Raw genomic sequence first — 20,492 nt, forward strand, 5'->3', positions numbered from 1 at the left:
TTTAAAAAATTTTCCTTGACAATAACTATGTATTATGCAGAGTGACAAAATCTCCCACTGTAAATCTGTATGTGTGTGCATGTTTGTATAGATTTATTTAAATATTTATCCAATTTATTGCATCTCAACAGGCAAATGAATTAATTTATTGCCTAAATTCAGGTCTTTCTCAAGGTGTTCAGGCATTTGAACTTTATGCTTTTATCACAATCTCTCTTTTTGACACCAAAGCTGATTTTATTATGCTTGATGATTAGGCATTGGATTTTTTCATGTCACTGCATTTTGCTCCAGTCACTCACATATTATTCACTGAAATTATTAGGAAAGCATCATGGCCATACAAATATTTTGACAATTTCCTGCCAGAGCTGTTCATTATCTTTAAAAGGTTCCAGTTTAAACAATATATAATATATAACTACAATGCAGACTGTACCTGGCAATGTAAAAAAAATCCCAACCTAACAAATGGCAGAATTAGTGGGAACTCAGAGGGACTTTGTTATCTTGAAGATCTTTTCCAACCTCGATAATGCTATGAGTTTTAAAGATATGGGAAAGGAAGAAAGGAAATTCTGTAAGAGTCAAAAGTTTATTTCAAAAATTTATCTGAAGCCATTGATTTCCTCTTATGTGATTGTTAAGTAGGATTACTAAAATGTTGTTTTAACTACTTCATTGGTCATCCATTAATCAAACTGAGAAACGAGATGTTCTGTTTGTTAAGATCAGATTTTCTTTTTTATTCCTTGTGTATTAGTACAATGCCTCAATATTTACGTTATACTGATCACATATTATTAGGTAATGAAAATAAAGAAATACTAATACTTTTTTTTATTGTTATTTTTCTAGGTAGCAGTATAATGTATGCAGATGAAGTGGAATTCTTGTCTTGTTCTATGAAGACAAATCAGGCACATAGTCATGATATAACCCAGGCTATCCTTACTGCTGCTTTTCAAAACACCACCCTGTTCAAAATATATGGGAATTTCTAGAAAAAATGGTATGAAGACTTCCAAAGATGGCTGGGTGGGATACATGGCATGCTATACCACGGAAATGGGACAATAGTTTAAATACATGGTCTCCCTCTTACCTACCTTACACAGAGATTGACAAAAGAAAAACACCTCTCATCCTTAAAGCCATCACTTTACATATAAATAGGATCCAAGAAAATCCAGCTGAGTATAGCTAGACTGCCTGCTTTTCTGCCATGCTGTTTCAAAGTTAGAGAAGAAAGACTTAAACTAGAGGGATTTAAAGATGGTTATTAGACAAGAAGTCTGAGCCTAATACTCAGAATCTGAGCTTAAACTCAAAATTTAAAACATCTGGGGAACCTGCAGTCAAAACTATCTGGGCCAAAAGCACGAGATGCACTGGCTGCTCTGGTCCACTCACTTTGTCCTTTCCCATTGACAAACATGGGACCTACATTAGCTTTCAACAGTCTTTCACAGAAACTGCTGCAAACCCTATGGGGGAAGAAGTGCTGGCACCAAAAAAACTGTAAACTGCAAAGTAGCCAACTCTGGCTTTATGTAAGTGAGTTCAATATCCAAGTGTCTACTGACACGTTTCTGCTGCATCCATAGCGTGACTGGTAGTTTCAAAATGTGACCCTAAAATATCCATACTGTAATTTTTACACTTCACAATACATTTTAATCTGAATATTCACATGGCAGATATATAGAAACAGCCAAGATGGTCATGTGTGGTCACAGTGCCTGTTTTTAAAACAGCTGGTATAGAAAAAATTGTGCAAAAACATTACTGCTTTTGGAAGCCTCTGCATACATCAAAATAGAATCCAACTACTAACAGTCTCTCAAGGAGAAAAATCTGTTTTTCCAATCTTCACTGGTGAATATTTATTAGCTAGAAGTAGTTGATAAATTACTGAAAAGATGATCACAGGACAGACAGAAAAACAACAACGAAAACTACATAAGAATACTTTTCCCTATCCTAAACATAGCACAAAATTGCACTTGGCTCACAAAACACTGACAGCATGAATTATTGTCAATTCCAGAATAAAATCCTAACACTTCAGTCAAAAACACAACACAACATCTTGAGCTGCTACATTGCTTACAATAAGATAACCTATTCTTGAATTCTGAAATGGGAAACGAAGCAGCAACAGTTTAACATTCAGCCATTCCTGCAAGCATGCCAGCACACTCAGACTGGGCAGCTAACACATACCGTAATTTATCTGCTATAGAGTTCCTTCCTCACGCAGGATTTGAAAGTAGTATACCTCTGTATAGGTTTGTAGCCCTGTGGAGCAGAAGATGGAGAAGTGCGCAGGTGCAGACAACACGTGAAGGCAGCCAGAGGTAAGCATAAGACAACAGTATCATGAAAATACAAAAAATGGCTTTAAATGACAAATATCTAGAAGATACAGTATAGTAGGTTCTGGGTAAAATGGTCATTGCTTAGTCATTATGGTCCGAATCTTTCAGGTAAGAAAAAGGAAATTTGTAATGGAAAGGGAGTCTGTTTACATATGTTTAAACTAAAAAAAAAAAAAAAGTAAAAAAAGTTAAATCAATCAGCAAATCATTTCTGAATATTTTTGTAAGTTTATGGCAATACTCTGACTGACCACTTGATGGCAGCTTAGTACACTAGTTTTTTTCAAAACCAAACAAAGTTTCAGGTTACGATACTGTGTTTCCAATAGAGAACTTTCTCCAAATAAACTCCTGAAGACATTTATTTTCTCAAAACATACTTCAAATCACAGGTATATGTCAAAATGAATATTTATCATGTTCTTGTAAGGGGCAGTACCTGATTCTCTTCTAAATTTATGGCTATGCTTTTAAATAGGACAAATATGATGCAGATCTTTTAGAATCCCAGTTTCACCACACCTGTGTAATACTTTACTTTTCCTTAGTATCTTTTCCTTAGTATATCATTACAAAATGTCCTTTTCTATAACACATGTTCTTCTTAGTTAAATCTGTAATTACCTCAAGGTTCTTCCGGGCAAACATTTTAATAAAACAACCATTTAAAAAGTTGAATTACTTCAAATTACAGATCTGTTATCATCTGTTAGTTTTGGATTTTTTGTACAATGGTACCCAGGAACTACACTGATCTGAGCAGACAATAACTGTAAGTTATTTAATATTAAAATCAGGCATTTAAACTTCATAAAAAGGTTAAAATTCTGCCAAGGCAAAAATTTCCATGTTACTAAAAACTACTGCACAAATGGAAATAATGTTCTTTCATCTGTAAAACATAACTGGCCAAATCTTTATACAGATTCAAAACATAGTTATTAACAAAGATTTGTTAGTGATATGTTAGTTTTGATTTAGCACAAGACAGTGTCCGAGCCCACCACGATGCAGGAGCTAAAAAGTAAACTTTTGCTTACTGTAGCCACACTAAATATTCTAAAATTTTTCATGTATGAATAATAGAATGCAATTAATGACACTTTCCACCAATTAGTTCTGGGCAAAAAGTTATTGTGTATTCTCTAGTCCTCATTCTAAAACCAGATGGGAGGAGAAAGGTGTTCTTAAAATAAAAAGGAGGATTTTTACAGTTTTATTTCACAGGCCATTACAAAAAATAAAAATAAAAAAAAAAAAATCAGCTATGTGTGAGAAAATCTCACTTGAAATGACAATTGGTAAGTTCAGTACTGTAACTGTCTTGGAATACTAAAGAATGATCTCTGAATAATCAAACAAGCCTGAATGTCAGTATGTTTAGCAAAAACAAGATTGAATATGCTATTTCTGGTCACTGAACAATAGGACTAAATCGTATCTCCTTCTCTGCAATCCAGGAGATATCTAGTATCTAAATAAAACTAGGCATGATTTATGAAGGAAAGTGCTACTCATCCACACATCCTTGTGAATTCTCCACAGCTTTTTATGGAGTTCTCTAGAATATTTTAAAGAGGCCAAGGCAAAAGTAATATACATGCATAAGTTTAAATAGCATTGGATGACATAGATTCTCAGGGACTATATGTGATCTCTTTCATGCATTTTGTGGAGTAAAAAACATGTAAAACATTTACAAGAATTGCTTAGTAAGCAGACTGTGTCCTGGTTAAATTAACATACAGTGGCACAATTGAGAAACAATTAAAACATATAGCTGAACATCTTGAAACAGTTATGAAACAATTATCATTCCCACACAATAATAAAAGGATTTGAGGACCAACAAGCAAATAAGATCATCACAAGTGCAGTGGTTGTTACCCACACTTTTAAATTAGATAATAACATTAAAAAAAAAAAGTAGTAATCTAAATAGACTCAACAACACGGAAAATTTTAAAATTACATGTAGAAAGCTAATTTTGTGTGACTAAAATTTCATTACAGAAGTAATATACTGAAATGTGAATTATAGATATCATCATATATATATTTTGGAAAAATCAAAGTCCAAAATTTATGTCTAGCTAGTGGGCTAAGCTGTAGGTAAGAACAGCACTTTGCATTTGATTAAAAGTGTTAACAGCTGTTATATGGACAAAGAACTGTGACTTTTATTGCTCATACTTTTTTTTTTCCCCTCTGATTCTATACAATTTCTTACACTGAACCTGAAGATGGCAGCAAGGCCTATACATTCACCTAGAGGAAAAAGTTATACACGTGATTTACAAGTGGTTCCTTATGAACATTTTCTGCAAGTAATTTTCTGCCTTTGAACTTCTTGTAACTTAAAATGATAGATACAGGGTTAAGTTATCAAAGCAACTTTGAACCAGAATATAGTGTTTTTCAGCAGAACCAATTTAGAAGACAAATTGTCTATTCCCTGAAAATAACCCAGCTGTTATTACTATCCTTGTCAGAGCTCTTAATGCCAATCTATGAGCTGCACAATACAGAAGAAATGACAGAATACAGTATGCAGTGAATTGATCATCTGTTTGATTAGTGTACTATGTTCTGTGTTGTTTGTATTACTTTTTGATTAAAAAAATAACCAAGAATGCCAGAAGGTTTTTATCTTACAGACTGCTTTAGGATTTCTATAAAATGTTTAAACATATGAACCATTGATTTGCAACATATCCATGCCACAGGTCAAAGTAAGAAGTAGTAAGCGGTAAAATCAATTAATATAAACTTAAAACTTAAAATCCTTACCCTAAACCCTCGATTAAGTCTATCTTTCATAATGCCAATAAATTCTTTGTAACTCAATTGGTCATCTCTGTCGACATCAAAAATCTTGAATACCGTGTTCACCAAATGTGGTGAAAGCTTTACACCTGTGGCTACATAAACAGCACGCTTGAATTCATCTACATAAAGAAAACATCAGAAGAAAAAATAAACACAGAAATTTAAACTTTGAAATCCAAGCAATCTTTTAAACTAAGTTTTCACACTTATGCATTAAAATAATGAAATTTGAAAAACAGAATTGAATTTCATGAATCTAAGACAAATAATTCTCAGCTATAATAAAATACATGCAATATCAAATATTTTGTATGGAAGATAACAGTAGATGTACTACACTAAGTAATAGTGTAATTATATAATAATGTATATGCAATATGTAATAATAAAACCAGAAAATCATATTATAATTAAACTTACTTTACATTTATGCTGATGGCATTTACTTAACTGATAGAACAAAAGAAATAGAACTTAGGAAATAAAACATAGAAAACCATATATTCCATTAGTAAAGCCACATGAGGTAGGACTACACTGATGCTGATGTGTCAGACTTCAATGAAATGCTACTTGGGGTGAGTACACAAGCTTGACCACATCAATTTGCACTCCCCCATGCATTAAGGATTTTAGTTAGCACACACCTTTCAATTCCCACTTACTGATTTGTGAAAAATTCTGTCCCTCTTTGAACCTTCTGAATCTGTTTCCTTCCACAAACTTTTCAGCAGTAAGTTTCTGAGACCCACTATGTAAAGATGCTCTCACTTACTTTAAGCTGATCTCTTACTAGTGTCATCGATTGCCTCTTAACTCTTGTACTGATTTGATGTCAAACTGTCCTGTATTCAGCTTTTCCAGCACTCATATGATTTTATAAGGCTTTACTGTATCTCTTAAGACTGAGACTTCTCTCTAAGCTCTTTTCAGAATTTTACCTGAGATGCTAAAAGGACAAACTAGGAATGAAAAGACATCTTCCTCTCTATTTTAGTCAACGGCTCTGTATTTTTGTAAAAAAAAAAAAAAAAAAAAAAAAAATGTTTAAAATTATCTGACTTTTTATAACACTTACCTTGACCTATGGAACGACTTGCAAAATTATACATTTGCATTGCAATTGTAAAGTCTTCTAGGTTGTTTAAGAACTGGAAAAATGATCTAAATTCATCAAAGGTGATACCCTAATGAAGAAAAGAATGCGTATTAGCATGATTAAAAGTATCAGTAGCGACAACAAGGGAATAAACAAACCTTGCTTCTACATAAATCTACTTCATTTCAGAACAGATACTACAGTCATTGAAATAAACATGTTCGTACTGGAGTCAGTGAAGTACAGAATTTGGATCTTGTAAAGAATGAAAGATGTCTTTCCTATTTTCCACTACAATGTATAGCAAATTCTTATTGAAAATACAGCCAGAAATATTTCCCTCCTACTTAAGTCTATCTCAAAAATTCCAAAAGGATTATTAAGATATGCCAATTAACACTGAGAATGAGTCTAGGTTTGTACAAATATTGCAAAGCCTACTAATGAGAACCACTACAAACCACTGTTATTTATGTGTATGTGCACTCACAAAAGGATGTGGAATTAATAAACATGACCTAATGTAAGCACTATATTCTAAGGAGAAGGTTTTACACATCCAGATTTAGCCACGTAGATCTCTTCAGTTGATGCTTTTAAGTCTTATATTGCAGGGCCTCTCTAATTAAAAAAAATCTTTTCCATTTTGACCAGAATTCAGAATTTCTTCTATAAAATGCAAAGTTTTTAAATAGCATTTTTTTTCCCTTTCCTTGTGGTATTTGCTCTTCTTTTCTTTTGTCCTAGCTACTAATCCAAAGACATGATAATTTACTGCTACATCAATACTGAAAGAATCTTAGAGACTTTGGATTAAGCCAGGACTGAATTAATGCTAGAATGGTATTAATCTCATCCTTCCCCATCCTTTATACATAAAAAAGGATGTGGTTTATTTATTTTTTATTATTTGGACAGATCATATTTTACTAGAGAAAACCATTATATCAATGTACAAATTATGTTAAAATTCATGGAATTTCTTTAGTAGCTGGTATTTGTGCTAATTTCAGGTGCCAAAATGAATCACTAGATGCTTGGCATCCAGTTAGTAAAAGGAAGAAAACATACTGTGAGCAGGCAGCATGCCAACTGAACATTTTAACACGACTACATGCATGCCAAGTGACATTTCTTCCATTTATTTCTATTCCCCAATCATTAATAAGAACCACACAGCCATCATTAACTATATACAAGTGATCCACCGTTAAGACTATATACAGCCAGATAAAGTGTGTCAATGTTATTTCTGAAGAGATGTTACTCAGGTGGCAATATAAAAGAGAAGTAAGGGAAAGAGGATTTTTCAAATACCTCATTGCTAGAAATTTTTGTTGTTGTTGTTGTTTGAATCTTATTTTTTTTGTCATTTAAACTGAACTTGAATGTAATATAAAGCTTAAAAATATTACTAAATCACATAACGAACTATATTATTTATGTCATTTACTATTCTACTTTTTAGTCAGCAATTAACTTGAGAAATGTAAAATGCACCGATTAGGAATAGAATAAATTCCTGATGCTATAGAAATCAGTGACAGAATCTCAGAATTTCAGTCCAGCAAGGTTATGTTTCCATCCTGAGAACACTGGGACTAAATGCTGTGGCCCACTACTATCCTAGAGTGGTTTAACCCAGCAAGCAGCTAAACACCACACCACCTTTCACTCACTCCCCCTCTCTCAGTTTGGGAGTATATACACATATATATATGTATGTATACATGCATATACACATATACATATATGTATGCATACAAACAGACAAAATGAGAGGCATAAAAACTGCTCACCTCCTGCCAACCAATGCCTAGCGTGTCTCCAGGCAGCAGCAGCCTCCCCAGCCAACACCCCTCCATTTTAGGCATTTTTTTTTTTTTTCTCCACGTAGTGTCATATGGTATGGAATATCTCTTTGGCCAGTTTATGCCAGCTGTCCCTGGTTCTGTCCCCTCCCAGCTCCTTGCACTCAGTCAGCTCCCTTGCTGGCAGGACAGCAAGAGAAACTGAAAAACTGAAACATCCTCAGCTCTCCACAGCATTGCTCAGCAACAACTAAAACTTGGGTGTGTTATCAACTCTATTTTTCTTGTAAAGCCAAAACATAACATCACATCAGATGCTATGAAGAAAATCAACTCTGTCTCAGCTGAACCAGGTCACCTAGTTAAACACTTACCTTTTCTTCAGGAATCCTGCAGCGCATGTTTTCCAAGTAACTTGATGTATTTTCTACATTGGTATATCTCAAAAGAATATGTGCAAAGTCTTCCTCACTGATAGTGTTCATCCCATTAGAATAGGAAAGAAATTCTATTTCTAGAACCTCAGTTTGTAGGTTATCCATAAATCTGAAGCATAAACATGAATATGGAAAATCAATAATATTCTATATTTTTACAATTCTTGTATAAGCACGTCCATTAAAAGACTTGTAAAACACAAAGCCAAACTGTATGATACAAATTATTTCCCTTTTTGAAGCACTGACTGTACATTTGTTAATTCCATCCATTCCCACATTGATGTAATTTCAAATCAATGCAACAACCTTCAAAGATGCAGAGTTTTAGCAAGGATTAAAATAAATTACAAATTTAAGGATTATGTAATTTCCAGCTTGTGTTTGCTTAATTGTTTTCAGTGGGGCACTGAAAATTTTTAATATTTTAATTTATAATTTTAATTTTATATTGGAATTTTTAATTTTTATGTGGTAGACAGAAAATATCATTGGATTGATAATTTCTCCAAATCTATTCCCCATTTATTTAACTTAGATTGAGATTAATCTCACTTTTCTCTCTGTAACAACCTAAGTAGGATGAGCCAGCTCTTCCAGCCTTTCAATATCACCTATTCTTTTTTCAACACTTATCTTATGACATTTCTATGAACTCTTTTTAATTTAACAACACATTTGGTAAATTCTGGACACCAAATCTGGCTAATGAACAAAACAGCTGGTTACAACTTATAATATATAAAAGGAAATATAACTTCCCTGATCCTGCTTTATGTCCTAGCTATACTACCAATGACAAAAGTAGTTCTCTGGTCACAGTACTGTCCTGGAGCTGAAATCCACTGACTGTCAACCACAACCCATACCACTTCTCTCTTACAGGTCCCCAAAGTACATGCCTTCTCAACACTGTAATGCTACTTCCTAATATATGACTTGACTTTTAAGAAATAAAATCATCTCAAATCAAAAAGATGCCTACGAAAAAGTGTAAGGAAAGCACAGTATTTCCCTGAGCCTCCAGTTCAGAGATTTTTCTCAGCTGGAAAAGTAGTTTTGAATAGAACTTGATGGATCTTCTTTTGTGAATATGACTAGTAGGTTTTGACCTCCATGGCATTCATAGTATATTCTGGGCACTGTAACTAGATTTCATGAAAAAAAACACTATTTTCTGTTTTTTTGTTTTGAACTTACCACATCGTGATTTCCCTTGACAATCCATAATTTTTTCTATTGTATGAAAAACAATATATTCTTTGTAACGTACATGATATTAAGGGAAAATATTCCCAAACATCTGATTAATTAAAACACACAGATAAAATAAACTATAAAGACAACAGATATTGGTACATAGGAAGCAGCACTGATGCAGGGCTTTTTACTATACAATCACATAATCATTGAATATTCCATGTTGGAAAGAACCCACAGGGATCACCGAGTCCAGCTCATGGCTCAACACAGGACCACCAAACAACAGACCACACCTCTGTCTCATTGTTGCTTTTATTATATTACTCTATGTGCAGCACAAAGGAAAAATAAAATTTATATCCTATATACATTACATACACAAATGCATAAATTATGTGTATGGTAATATAATACACATTAATTAGAACAAGCATGCATTTCTTTAAAAGTAATTCATAAAATTGAGACTTACCTATAAAAATCTTCGAAGTTCAGTTCAGCTTTTCCTTTCTTGCCAAAAAAGTGTACAAGCAGTGTTGTATCTGACAGTGAACTTGCAATATCATCAGTACGCTTAAATATTAAAATTAAAGAAAAAATGTATAAAAGAACATGACTGGATTACTTACAGAATGATAATTTGAGAATGTCTATCAACACAATAGATCTTTCTATAAAAAGATTTTGTGTTTCATGTTCATAGTGTTCAAAAAGATTTTGGTATTAAAATTTGTTAAATTAATTTAATCATACAAAATAGCATTTTTCCACACAAAATAGCATTGAGTTGTTAATTGCATTCAGTAGAAAACACTTCAGCACAACAACCTAGTATTATGGATGCTGCAATGAATAAAAAAAAAAACGCATAAAAAAACCCCATAAACCCTTGAGGAAAAAACTGATCTAATCAGTTGAGGTAAATCACAAGAATAACTCCCTCCCTTTGTACAAAATCTCCCCTTCTTTCTACTGGACAAATATGAAGATATTAAAAAACTTACTTCATGTTATCTTATATTTTCTTATATTCTATGTTATTCTATACAAACTATATATTCCATGAATACTCAATAAGGTGTACTTTGATTCATTATCATAAACAGCAGATGACTACTGTTCAAATCTTACTGTCAAATATATTAAAAGCAAAATAAATATAAAAATAAATAAATAAATCCATGGAGTAATTTTTTTTTATTCATTCTCTTAAAAATATTCCTAAAAATATGTTGTCTCTGCATCAGACATCAATTACTTTTTATTTTTTAATGCGTAGCAATACCTTTGCCTTAATAAATAACTATCAATTTTGAACACGCAGACTTAAGAGTGGAAAAAACAAATTTTGTGCATCTGTAACCACATGACTATTACATGTGTGCATTTAACTTTTTTACTATATAAATATCCCTACAGCATCTATGTATGTGCATTGATCTTACCTCTTTTACAAAGACTCTTCAGATATTGAATAGCTAAAAAAATCAGTCAGTAAAATAAGGGTCTTAAACAAGCCATTCTACCATTAAAATTATGTAATTATGGACAATAAGAAAAAATATAAGGCACTAACAACACACTTTCCTTTTAAGATCCAAGAGCTAAAGAAGTAAGAGGAAAACTTTCCTATACTATACTATCACCAGTTCAGGATTCTCAAGATTGTATTTCAATTACTTCAGCTTCCTCCTTATTCTCACATTCTTCTCCAGGGAGAAACAAGATGACATAGGATATATACAAAGAGAGATTTCAAGTTCTTCAATTAAAACAGTGAGCAAATTAATTCAGAAAACTTATCACTATTTGTCTTTTAATATTGTAATCCTATACTACAGGGCACAATACACTGAAACACAGATACCCTGATTTCTTATGTCTTTTAAGCAATTAAATCTCTAAGTACATTCAAACAATTTCCCTCAAGTACACTTAAAAGATATCAAATGTTAAATTACAGCCTTTCATCTTGCAAAAAACATTTCAAACCCTAAGACTTAGCCTGCATTCACCAATATGTAAAGAACCATTTAACAAATACAATACGTAAGTTTTTTTGTTTTTTTTTGGTGGTTTTTTTTTTTTTTTTTTTTTTTTTTTAAAAACAATTCCCATTTGGTTAGCCTCACTAAAAGAACAACAAAAAACCCTGAAAACTTCAGCCCAGAAACTCAACCCTGTGTACTTTTCCATAGAACTGCAGGGAACTGAAAACTATGTCTTTACTCCTTTTGCCTTGGTAGCACTATATAAATTCTCTCTTAAGGGCAAATGAAAAAGCTTTAGTCATTTAAAGCTATTTATGGTTAATAATAAGTTTTCTATTTTACATCAGTGAACATGAACCTGCCTATATTGCATATATAAAAACCATGAGACTATTTTGATCAAATATATTTTAAAGTCTTTTAAATAAGAATAAAAGTTTTTGATTAAAAGGTCTACTAAATTTAATTTAAGCTCATGAGTGATGGTCCACTTGAAGAATCATATTCCAAGAATGAAATATGAATGTTATGCTTTAAATTAATGAGAGCTTTCTTACTGCAAGTCCTTGGTTTTTCAATAGTTATCACAGCCTTACTCACTTCCATTTTCAGTCAGCAACTTAAGAATAAATTTACAAGCCAAATTCAGTGCAATATTCCAGCATGATGGTGTAGTTGCTAAATTAGGTAGCAGAATCAATACTGTAAACTGCCCTTGCAAAAACCAGTGTGAAGACCAACTTTTTTTTTTCCCCTAGAAAGACCTTGTAAGTTGATTCTCACAACAGTAAACTATATTTACTCTCTTCTTCCACTTAGACAAGACCTTCTCAAAAAGCTATGAAACAACACAGACTCCAGTGTCATCTAGGCTTAGGCTACTTAGTACAGATGGCTACAGAATCACTGAGATGGGAGAGTACCTGGGAGAGATAAGAACATGGATGAAAGCCAGCTGGCTCAAACTTAAAACAAGATAAAGACTGTTGTGGTGAGAAGAGAGAAATTCTCTGTGGAGCAAATGAAGGACTTAAGATTTTTCTTCATAAAATCATTTATAAGTGCGCTGAAAGACCTCTTATACACTTTACAGACAACTTAAACCAATGTTTAACATAGCTTTTATTAAGCCTCAATGACATTTTAATTTACAGACATCAGTCGGAGGCATTCAGAGTAAAAATTATCTCCAAATCAAAGCCCTGTAGGGATTACCAAGTATAAGGCCATTTATACTTGGGACTGAATTCGTGTCAGCTGTAGATTAAGAATAAGACAATTCAGAAAATTTGTTTCCCCAAGTTCCTTAAATAGCCGATGAAATGAGAGTCCCTCTCTCTTCTCTCTGTCTCCCTTAGCACAACAGACAGGAACTCTGGTGCTCTGGACTCTAATATTAGGTGGCTTAAATAAGGACTAATAACTGGATTAATAGTCCGGGAGCTCATCAATATAAAAGCAAGGAAAGAAAAATCAACTATTCTAGCTTAATGGAGGATTATTAATGCATTATTATGAATTATTAACCGTAAGCATTGGCTTAAAATTGAGTTCTTTAACACTAGATTCAGGCAATTTATTTATGTTTCAGAAACAAACAAATTCTAGCTGAGAGGGGTACAAAGAAGGTGCATTTGATACTCGGAAAATACACATTCTATCTTAAGAGAACAATCAATGACCTTGTTTTGTTTAGCGTACAATAACAAAAACTGAGAGCTATGATCGTGTTTATAGACATAACCATAATTAAGAAGATGAACACCAAAGAACACAAAAAAGCCCTACTGAAATTAAGAAATGACAGACTGGTGTAAAGAGGCTATGAGTAAATTTAGCTCGGTGTTTAGACAAGGTTCATCCAAGTCCTCAGATTATAAAATATTTTCTGAAGAGAAACATTAATTGCTTTCAATGTGAAACATACATTGCTTATGAAGCAAAGGAAAGGACTGTTTTACCCTGAAGGTTTTTCTTTCAGTTCCATGTTCTCTCTCATTATGATCCTGCTTATGAAGCGTGCTATTTAAGAGTAGACACATGACACTCAGTGAAGAGATTGCTGTATATCCTTCATTGCCACATTTAGATAAGCAATCAACTTCACCATACAAGGCATATGAAAGTTTAAAGGATCTATCTTCAGATCCACTTTAGTTATTCCAAAACAGGTCATGAAACAAGAATCTTAACAGAATTCAAAGAACTATGGAAATGAATTAGGCAGCTCAGGGATATGGCTAGTCCTCCATAATGATTCTGTAATATTAAAGACGATTGACAAAAATATGTCATGTTATACTGTAAACATTTCTGTTTCAATCCAACAGCTGCGTGGTAACTGTTTTTGCGAGGATAAGCTTGGATAACATACATTAAAGAGTACATTAAGGGCCTAAAGATTAAATGCTTAACAGACTGCAACTCTCATTAAGTTGTCTCATCACTGGAACAAGCCTAAATGACAAAGGCTTCCCAAATGACTGCTTTCCCTATGAAATACTGTTACTGTTAGAAAATGCTTCCTTACAATAATGACTGAAGAGGACTTGATTTTGCAATTCTTTCAAAAGACAACTTTATCTTTACTTGGAGTAATAGCTTTGAGTTACTGCACTGCACAGAACCAAGTCCATTACATTTGAGAACTTTCAGGTTTAAAAAAAAAAGAAGTATAATGAAGAAAAAAACCAAAACACATAGAATAGGAAAACAATGAGAAGAAAAATAGATAAAATAGCAATATGTTTATGGACCAGAGACAGAGGTTGCCTTATACCTCCGCAAGGTCTGAAAAGAGAGCTTGGCTTGTGCTACGTCTCAAAGTATCCCAGTAGCTTCTGGGGACAAGGTCCTCTCCTTCTGTTTTAAGAACCTGCAGAAGTTTCAAGAAGGACAATAAAATAACAGGTAACAGACTTTAAAATCTTTTCTAATTGATCCTCAGAAACATGGCTCAATTATTTTGCTCCAACAAAAGGAAATTTCTACATCCTTTACATCACTTTGTACAACAGAATACTGGTTTATTACAGAGATTTGATTTTTACTTATACTGCAGCTGTGTCAAAATGTATCTCGACCCCACCTTCTCAAACAAAACAAATTAGAGAAAGCACAGATCAGAATTATATTTTTACAAGTACATGTGAAAACAGCCATCTGAATTCCACATTTTGCTGTTGTTTTTTTCCTCATACATTTGTTTTGCCAAAATGTATTACCTTCTTATGATATTAAATTTATTTCCTTATTGGTCAAAATATAAAAGCCAGTATTCAACTAGATACACTAAATTAATTTCTCAGAATCATTAGGATGACATCCTTATAACAACGAGGAAAATTAAAAATCAAACCTAATAAAGCCCAACTTTAATTGTAACAATACATATCAAGAAAACACTGTGTGCATCTAATGAACTAAATTACCTTATTTTAATGAAAAATAAACAGACAGTCTCTCCAAAGGAAAAAATGATAACCATTTTGCTCTAGACTGGACTGCTGAGAAATGTGTAACATATCATTATCATGAAAAATACCATTAGCACTGAGTTAAAGGTTTACTGTCCGTGTATTTCACTCAATGACAAACATAGAAATATAAATATATGGAATTCTCCAGATGTTGAAATATAGTATGATTTCTACTCTCCGTTTTCCCTTAATGTTCTTCAGAACAATACCTCAGGTAACAGGTCTTCAATACACCTGCCATATTTTCACTAGTGATATATCTACATGAGTAAAGGTATTATTTAAGAACTTTTAATAATGCAGTGGGGCTCAGTGCATATGGGACTGTCACATATTAATTTGTCTCAGCAGTATTTTATATATATATATATATATAAATAAATGAATATGTATATGACTGATTATATAATTTACATTTTTTTTTTTTAAATAAAGTTCAATACTACAGAGGCAAGCAATATTTCTGCACTAAGTTAATTTGTAATTTTACAAAATAGAAATAATAATATACATTGAGAAGTGAAGTCTTAGTTGCAAAATATTTGCTGGAAGGTATTTTTTAACTTGCCTGCTGCTTCTAGAAGTTGTTATTTACTTTCTCCTCGATCCAGTTCAACTGGATTCAACTCTTCCGTGAATTATCATCAAAGAAATATGACAAGCTACTGGGAATAATGCCTTTGCTTAATATATACATTCAGTCCTAAATTGCTCAAATAAAAAAATTGGTTTTATTTCAGTGTGTACAGGATTAGGCCCTTAGGGCTTCAGTTTCTCTCTAACTCTTACTTATCCCTTTTATATCTTCTAAGCCATGGGTAGGAACAACACCTTCCTTTGTTACGCATACAATTCTGTAATATATTTATCTTAAGTCTTTGCTGAACTTAGTCTTTTTAGCCAGTAGAATTAGTATTTTATGGCATGCATACTTTCATTACATGCATCTCATCATCATCATCATCATCATCGTTTCAGTTGGCATTTGGCTAGTAAAAGCACTCATGCAACACATGCAGAACTAGTCTTAACAACAACTGCAGTATGCACCAGAAAATGACTTGAAACAACCTAAGCAAACAAGAATACAGAAATATTTAAACCACTTGAATCTGCACTGCATGCATCGTTTTTGCTAAGTCTTGACACTTCTCAAATAATTACAAATATTTTTAAAGATGAGGAAAAGGGCCTAATGCATCACTTGTGCCATTTCCCAGACAGTTTGAGGCTGTACTTCCTTGGTCTACAGCATCTTCTCCTATGCAGGTCATCAACAGAAACTGAAAAGGAAACTACTTTTCTGTTGAAGACTTTCAAAAAACCTGAGGATCCATTTTCTCTCTTGCCAGTTGTAATTAGTACTTGTCAAGTACTAATTAGTACTTGACTTGAAAAAAGTAGTAAATATCCTTAAAGCATACTATTTCAATTCACTGGTGAAGACTGCATAAAAATATTTAAAAATATTTAGAGTACATACACTGTTAGTAGGAGTATGATATCCATAAAGTTGAATACGCTGACATACAGCAAAAATGCGCCAAGCCAAGTATCACATGTAGGTGTGAAGACAGAAAGAAAAAATAAAGACAATAGAATAGGTTAGAATATATTTTACATAGTATCAGATTTTAAAATTTATTTTTAAGGTGACAGTGGATAGAAAATGGTTTATTTTTCATCTTATTCCTTAAATTTTTAAACAGAAGTAGACAGTTGAATAGAACGTTATCGGGTGGAATGTTCTATTTTGTAATCATTACTTTTTCCAAACTGAAGAATTTTCACTGTAAATGTGAAAATCCCAAATGAACATTTGTTTTTTTTTCTGCTATGGATTTGACAGAAACTGGACAGAAATTCATCCATCAATAAAAGTTTCTGCTACTGCTGCCATTGTTCAGACAAACCACAATCTTGTCTGTTCCTGACTTACCTTTCTCACACACACACTAGACAGAAATTTGACATTAAATGAGTATTCAATGTTCCACAAAAATCTATTCATATAATAATAACTAAAAATATTTGGCATTGGTAACAAACAACATTTAACATAAAAATAATTATGAATATAAAGTCTAACTTTGCTTATCACCTTTTATCATCTATACTAAAACTATCACAATAATATCAAGTATCAGGATCAGCATTTCTACGTTAACAGTTTTCCTAAGTTATGAGAATGGAAGCACAGTTTGCTTTTGCTAAAGAAATGTCTCCCTTTCATAGACAATGATATTGAACCATTACTACTCAGTTTTCCTAGATTTATAGATTCCAAATGGAATCCATGCTACTGTCCTTAGATAAAACAGAATATTCTAATTCTCTGTTTTCAAGAACCACTTCACTATTTTCCCCAACAACTGCAGTAACTGTTCTTCTTATGAAAAGAATTTGTTTCGAAAAAGAGAAAAGTGATAAGTTAGCACAATACATCACTGCCCTAAAGATAACAAAGTTGACTACCAGCTACAATTACTCTAATTTTACTTACCAACATTGCACGTTTTTCTTCATCTCCTTTTCTTTCTCTCTTCTCATTTTTTTTCCTGAAAATCTCCTGTAGCTACAAAACAAATAATTTTGTTCTTGTATAGCTTTTGGACTATTTCACATACATGACAGTCATTCTCCATAGGTAACATAGCATGCAGTATGAAAATGCAGTTCTTCAGTAAAATATCAATTACACTTTTTTGTTTACATTTGTGCCTTCGTGTTCCTTCTCTCATCTTAAGTGTAAGACAGAGAAGCAAAAGGATTTTGTTTTTCACAAAATAAAGCTAACTCTATTTGGAAGCACAATACTCAGAACATCTTCTTTAGCTTTGTATTTTAGCCAAACTACGTCTGTACTGGCCTACAAAAAGGGGGAGTTCCAGCCTTTTTCACCTCCTCTAAGCACATCCTTTGTTGTCAGGTACTATTTAATACAGCTGTGCAGCTAAGCAGTCAGCTGGATCAATCCTTTTTACATGTTAGTTTCTAGACAGATCAGTTCTTACTCTGCTGGCACAAGCATGGGGTGGAAACACCTGGTGGGGGCGAAATATTCTCTGTAAGCAGCAACAAACTATTCAAGAGTAATTTATCAAGTACCTTTGTTTTTTCAAGTCTGTTCAAAGAACACTTTCGAGTCTTGTAAAATACTTCTTTTACAAATCTCTTTATATTAAGAACTTTAAAAGTGACTTCTGAGACAACCTCAAACAAAGGATTCAAAAAATACACTTTTATTTTTGGAAATCACAGTCTTCATGTTATGATCTGTACTTATCTTTGTAAGTATCCATAGTCTTTAAATGCTTTTGTTTATAGTAATACCTTTTAATATTTCCAAACCATTAGAAAAAAAGTGTATAGTTATTTATTTTTCACAGCAGACAGAGCACTACTCTGGTGGAACTCTGATGCCATCTACCAGTGAATTTCTGCTTTTCAAAAACTGCATCAGAAAATGTTATACTGCCACTAATCACAAAACAAGCCAAAGAGAGCATGCACTATGGCTGAAAATTCGTTCCATCCAGAATATGGTATTTTCAGAACCAAACATCATGGTGTGCAAATAACGGTAGCTTAATTACACAGTTGTGGCAGTTGCTTCATAGACTGAATTCTACTTACCATGAGATAAAAACACAGTACTGTAATTACATGCATACAGAGCTCCACATGGATCAGAACATGATCAGTAAAATGCAATGTGTTGAAAAACTCTGGAAAAAATTTTTCCAAATTCAATTGAATGAAATATTTTAGAGATAGTAGATAACTAAGATAAAGGGATCAGGAAACTACTGCTGAGTTATGACAGTGAAAAACCAAATGAATGCAGGATTTAGAGACTGAAGTGCAAATGCTTTTAAAAATAATATTTTATGGATTTCCATATCTTTATAAATTGTCTCTAGTGCAAGCACAGACCACAATATTATCCTTGTCACTGTACCTATTTTTAAGTACAGGATCGATTTACAGATCTTGGCCTGTTTTTTTTTTTTTTTTTTTTTTTTTTTTTTTTTTTTTTAAAACAAACTTACAGGCACACAAACTACTGCAGTGCACCAGGATAGTCATAAGAGGACATTTACCTAGATTGCCTAAAATATTACAGATGGAATATTAGTTTGCAACTTAAAACTGTGGAAAGAAGAAAAGTAAATGAAAAGACAGAAGCAGAAAGAAAATACCTAGTGAAAAGTGAAGTGACAAGCCATCAAGTAAAAGAGAAGATTGGCAGTAATTGAAAAACAAAAAACAAAAAAAGAAAATATCAAGGGAAAAAAGCAATGCATCCTTGAATGTATTTTCCCTGCCACTGAAGCAAAGAGAGTAGGATTCTGTTGCATTCACCACTAAAGCACTTGCTAAACTTCTAGAAATGGATCTTTTGTTCAGAATGAGTGCTATAGGATACCAGTGAGTAGAAAACCAAATGTGAAAGGATCTAGGAGTACTTTCATAGGAACATTGTTTCCATGGATGAGATTGACTGCCAAAAGCAGCAAACCGAAGATCTCCTGTAACAAGGGAACACAATCCTTCTGTTCCCTGACCTCACCCTTATGACATAAGCAAAGAGAAAAGCACGAACACCTGAGGAATTAGTTTACAAAACCACTAGAGCTTTTATCAGAAAACAATGAGTATTTTGCAGCTCCTTATTATATGTATGCTTTTTCTTGGGATTCAGGTAACCGATGGCCTCTACACCATTCCCTAGAAAGTATTACCTTGACTTCCAATTTTATGATAGCTGATTGTCATCAGAGAAGTATTTTGCAAATGCTACATAAAGTTCATATAGCTACGCTTACAGTCTCCTGCTTCCAAGTACATTGGAGATTATGCACAGCCATGCACTGTGAGTACAGATGACAAATACATACTCTGCAGCTAGCTATATTCTGAGCTGGAGCATCACTGACTCAACTTTCATTTTCATATTTACTTTTCTTTACACAGACATCCTCTACTTACAGTCTTTCTTTTGTCTTTCTTACTGACACACTAATACAGCAGAATTACAGTCAGGTTTAATCTACTACACAGATTTGTTTAATATGGTGTTAGGAGGAAATCAGTAAGTCTAATGTTTGAAAATCTTCCTTTGCTCTATCCAGGAAACAGGACTATAAAAGCACACCTAGAAGGACAGATGTCCTAGAAAGACAGATGTAAATATCCATCCTTAAGTGTCCTTACTTCCCTCTTTTACACACTTATTTACTGTATAATCAATAGATATCA

General features: G+C 33.0%; 1 protein-coding gene across 1 annotated transcript in view; it reads right to left on the reverse strand.

Annotated features, from left to right (window-relative positions):
* Positions 1-2,232: 2,232 nt before the first annotated feature.
* The window catches only part of MICU3 (mitochondrial calcium uptake family member 3), a gene marked incomplete at both ends in the record, with an annotated part of 39,755 nt that continues 21,495 nt past the window's right edge, over positions 2,233-20,492 (reverse strand). Inside the window, 8 exons of the mRNA XM_079534864.1 lie at positions 2,233-2,301; positions 5,172-5,329; positions 6,289-6,397; positions 8,495-8,666; positions 10,233-10,333; positions 14,531-14,626; positions 16,714-16,752; positions 17,734-17,805. Of these exons, the coding sequence (XP_079390990.1) occupies positions 2,233-2,301; positions 5,172-5,329; positions 6,289-6,397; positions 8,495-8,666; positions 10,233-10,333; positions 14,531-14,626; positions 16,714-16,752; positions 17,734-17,805 (816 nt within the window). The remainder of the gene's footprint in view (positions 2,302-5,171; positions 5,330-6,288; positions 6,398-8,494; positions 8,667-10,232; positions 10,334-14,530; positions 14,627-16,713; positions 16,753-17,733; positions 17,806-20,492) is intronic.

The sequence above is a fragment of the Tetrao urogallus genome, assembly GCF_951394365.1.
Source record: "Tetrao urogallus genome assembly, chromosome: 4".
NCBI classification, from domain to species: Eukaryota; Metazoa; Chordata; class Aves; order Galliformes; family Phasianidae; genus Tetrao; species Tetrao urogallus.